Source organism: Mus pahari, chromosome 18, assembly GCF_900095145.1.
Source record: "Mus pahari chromosome 18, PAHARI_EIJ_v1.1, whole genome shotgun sequence".
In the NCBI taxonomy this organism is placed as follows: domain Eukaryota; kingdom Metazoa; phylum Chordata; class Mammalia; order Rodentia; family Muridae; genus Mus; species Mus pahari.
The window spans coordinates 13766442-13771016 of NC_034607.1; the positions used below are offsets into that span (position 1 = coordinate 13766442).

Sequence of the window (4575 nt, forward strand, 5' to 3'; positions counted from 1 at the left end):
CAAAGACCTAATTTATAAGTAAGTTGATTTGTATTTATGTAGGGAAAAATATGTATGCTGTTTTCCTATCCATTAAACCTGGTTTCATATGTAACTCAAAGTCATGTAATTTATCAGAAAAACTTGAAAGATTTAATCCCAACGCCTNCATGGCTAAGAAAGACTGCTAAATCCATTACTTTGGCCGTTTGCACTTGCCCATCTTAATGTCCTCGTTTTCCTTCCAGAACTGGGAAGTGAACATGGGGCCTTGTACATGCCATCCTAGACAAGTGAGCTATATCTCCAGCCCCATTTTTCCCTTTTCTTTTACAGTTTTTTTTTTGAGTTATACTCCTAACTATATGTTTAGTCCTTAGTTTTATAGGGAAGCAAGTGAGCTTGCCAAGGATCTTTATACCTTTTATGACACTCTACTTCCCTAAAGATGAAAAGCATTTATGACACTCTATCTCCTGAGAGAGTAAAAGCATTTGATCAACAACAGGATCAGAATCCCATTGGAAGGAAAAAAAACCCTAATTTTGTATTAAAAATTTCATACTTTCCCTTGAGTAGTCAACATGATTCCATNTCTTAGAAATAAAATAGTAAAGCTCTCCTGCACGCCCCAGGGCAGCACTAATGTGTCAGTGGCTTAAAAAATGATTCCAGTGTCTGCATGCCGTGGGGCCTAAGGCNTTTACTACTGGAAGCCAANGGACTCTTGGGATTTCTCTTGCCCTGAGGAGACATGGCAGGAACAGCCTGGGGTTTTGAAGTACAAGGCTGCAAAAAAGACTTCTGCAACTCCAAGGCAAAATGGTAGTCCNTGTGTTCTGGCATGTCCCACACTGGAACCAGGGAGTCACACTTCTCACAGAGCACTTGGTCCTCAGTGGCCCTTTGGGCCACCTCCTGAGAGTTGTAAACTGAAGAATCAAGCACATTTGGACTGCCCCCAGCCACATTCATTTCTGTAGATACTGCTTCAGAGGATGCTGGCTTCAACACTCCATCCTCAGGACCACTGTCTACACACTCTGTTGGTAGACAGCCTGGTTGCACTTCAGAGCTGGCCTGTGGAGGGTCAGGAGCTGCAGAATTATTAAGCTGTGTGTGCTGTAGCAGCATATACCTATTATTCTTAGTTTGGTCTTTTCATTGTGTCCTGGATTTCTTAAAGCTCTTTGCTTTTTGCATTTTCTTTGATTGTTGTATCAATGTCTTCTACACCTGAGATTCTCTCTTCCATCTCTTGTATTCTGTTGGTGATGCTTGCATCTGTGACTCTTGGTCTCTTTCTTAGGTTTTCCATCTCCAGGGCTGTCTCCCTTTGTGTTTTTTGTTTTAATTTTTTTTTATTATTTTCTTTATTTACATTTCAAATGCTATCCCGAAAGTTCCCTATGCCCCCACCCCCCTTTGTGTTTTCTTTAATGTTTCTATTTCCATTTCTAGACCCTGCATGGTTTTGTTCAGTTCCTTCACCTGTTTGATTGTGTTTTCCTGTATTTCTTTAAGTGATTTATATGCTTCCTCTTCACTGGCTTCCACTTGTTTATCTGTGTTCTCCTGTATTTCTTTAAGGGAGCTGTTTATGGCATTCTTAAAGTCCTCTATCATATTCACGAGATGGAATTTTAGAGCTGAATCTTGCTTTTCAGGTGTGTTGGAGTATCCAGGGCTTGGTGTGGTGGGAGAATTAGGTTCTGATGTTGTCCAGTAGCATTGGTTTCTGTTGCTTATGTTCTTGTGCTTGCCTCTTGCCATCTGGTTATCTCTAATGCTAACTGGATTTGCTGTCTCTGACTAAAACCTGACCCTCCTATAAGCCCGGTTGTGTCAGAACTCCTGGAAGTCCAGCTGTCTCTGTGATCCTGTGATCCTGTAATTCTGGGATCTTGACATTCTGGTGTGTCAGAGCTCCTAAGAATCAAGCCTCCTCTGGGTGTTGAGAGGCATGGGTGGGGGGCCAGAACCCTGGGTCCACTCTGGGAGCAGGTGCAAACCAGACAGATCATGTGCCTCCCCTGGGTCCCAGGGGTCCCAGTTATGCCAGGTATTTGGGCAGGGTTGGAAGCTTCACCCGAGAGTCTGGTTGTCAGAGCTCCTGCGAGACAAGCTTTCTCTGGGTGTTGCAGGAGTGAGTGGGGACTCAGAACCTGTGGGTCTGCTCCAGACCCAGGTAAGCTATTTTTACAAGTTCAAATTATCTATTCTTTCCTTTATGAATAGTGCTTTTTGTATCTTACATGTTATTTAATGACTATTTTCTTATCCCAACATTATGAAGCTGTTTTCCTCTCTTCTAGCAGGTAGGCTATTTCAGATTTCATACATGGGCCTATGTAGAATCTAATTTTATGTATACTATGGATTGATAATAATTTTTCTCCCACTGGTGAGATGGCTCAGTGGTTAAGAGTACGAACCACTCTTTCAAAGGTCCTGAGTTCAAATCCCAGCAACCACATGGTGCCTCACAACCATCTGTTATAAGATCTGATGTCCTCTTCCAGAGTGTCTGAAGACAGCTACAGTGTACTTACATATAATAAATAAATAAATAAATAAATAAATAAATAAATAAATCATTTTTTAAAAAATTCTGGGGCTGGTGAGATGGCTCAGTGGGTAAGAGCACCCGACTGCTCTTCCGAAGGGCCGGAGTTCAAATCCCAGCAACCACATGGTGGCTCACAACCATCTGTAACAAGATCTGACTCCCTCTTCTGGAGTGTCTGAAGACAGCTACAGTGTACTTACATATAATAAATAAATAAATCTTTTAAAAAAAAAAAAGAAAGAAAGAAACAGGAAGAAAGACAAAAATGCAGGACAATCTTAGTCATGTGTTTAAGAAGACTTTCTTACTAGAAAATGGGATATTCAGAGGTATCTAAGAAATAATCAGAAAACCCCGAAGGAGAGAATTCCTGGGCTTTCCCACATAAGCGTGAAAGCACGTATTCAGCTTATACTGTAAACAAAACTGTGAACAAAATCCTGCATAACAGCTTCACAGAGGAAGAACTTGCTAAAAAAAAAAAAAATTCTTCCTTGCTAGAGAAATTACCCAAGGAGCTGAAGGGGTCTGCAACCCTATAGGTGGAACAACAGTATGAACTAACCAGTACCCCCAGAGCTCGTGTCTCTAGCTGCATATCGGCCATCATTGGGAAGAGAGGCCCCTTGGTCTTACAAACTTTATATGCCCCATACAGGGGAACGTCAGAGCCAAAAAGTGGGAGTGAGTGGGCAGGGGAGTGGGGAGGGGGCATAGGGGATATTCGGGATAGCATTTGAAATGTAAATGAAGAAAATATCTAATAAAATAATTTAAAAAAATTCTTCCTTAAAGCTGCTCTGACCTCAGATTAGATGTTTAAAGATCTAAGATATTCTCTTTCTACCCTCCTAGCAAGTGTCCTCATATATCCATAATTAGCACATCACCCTACAATTTTTGTAAAACCTAATATTGTTGTTGTAACTAAATGTATTTACAATATTATATCAAAAGTGCTGTTCTCTACAGAACTGTTCCCCATTCTTCTGCCAGTCTAAATGCAAGTAGTTGTAAAGCCCTTGCAACCCTTAGATGATAAGAGAAAGAAAGAGAGAAGGAAATGACAATATTACAGTGGATACAAAGAACAATTATACATTGGAGTGTATGGATTTCAAAATTCTAGATTCTTCTAAAGATTAAAAATATTCAGAAAAACTTTGCCTTTGTCATTATTTTCTAACAATAAAGTGTAACGGTTATTTATACAGAGTTGACATTGTATTAGGTAATTTATATCTAGCAATATATATGAGAATGTACATAGGTCATATGCAAATGCTGAATTATTTTTGAAGACATTTATTTATGTACTTGTTTATTTACTTATTTATTTATTCATTTATAATTGTATGTGTATGGATGTTTTGCTTGCACATATGTCTGTGTATTATGTGCTTTACATGTCTGCAGAAGCCAGAAAAATGATCAAATTTCCTGGAACTAGATTTCCAGACTGTTGTTAACCACCTTGTAATTGACTGTCAACTTGAGTCTTCTGGAAGAGCAGTCAGTGCTCTTAACCACAGAGCCATCTCTCTCTTCCTAATACTAAACTATGGTAAGGGACCTGAACATCCTCAGATTTTGGTGTCTGTAGAGGGCTACAAAGCAGTCAAACAATGTCTATGGTATGACTGCCACCTGGTGGACAATAGTCAAAAGACACATCAATGATAAAATTTCTTTTTTTTTTTTTTTTTTTTCAACTATTTCAATCCATTTTTATTTAGTGTATGCATTGCACAGTATGAATGCCACTGAAATGTAAATTTAAAAATTATCTAGAAATTGCACATCATGTAGTTTCAGCAAAAATGTAAGTATTCAATTTCTTTAAAAGTAATTTGCTTTTTCCTTGTCATCTATTGAATCACTTTTATAAACTCATATTTTCACAATTTACTTTTTTTTTCCTTTGCTTCTTTTTTTTTTTTATTATTTTCTTTATTTACATTTCAAATGCTATCCCGAAAGATTCCCATACCCCTCCCCCCACCTCTGTTCCCCTACCCACCCACTCC

At 38.9% G+C, this 4575-nt stretch overlaps 1 protein-coding gene across 2 annotated transcripts in view; it reads right to left on the reverse strand.

Annotated features, from left to right (window-relative positions):
• Positions 1 to 349: 349 nt before the first annotated feature.
• The window catches only part of Polh (DNA polymerase eta), a 33692-nt gene continuing 29466 nt past the window's right edge, over positions 350 to 4575 (reverse strand). Inside the window, exon 12 of one of the 2 annotated variants that reach the window (XM_021218060.2) lies at positions 350 to 883. In XM_021218060.2, the coding sequence (XP_021073719.1) occupies positions 622 to 883 (262 nt within the window). In that variant the 3' untranslated portion in view covers positions 350 to 621. Of the gene's footprint in view, positions 1060 to 4575 lie in introns of both variants that reach the window. The other variant, XM_029531340.1, reaches the window with a different exon arrangement.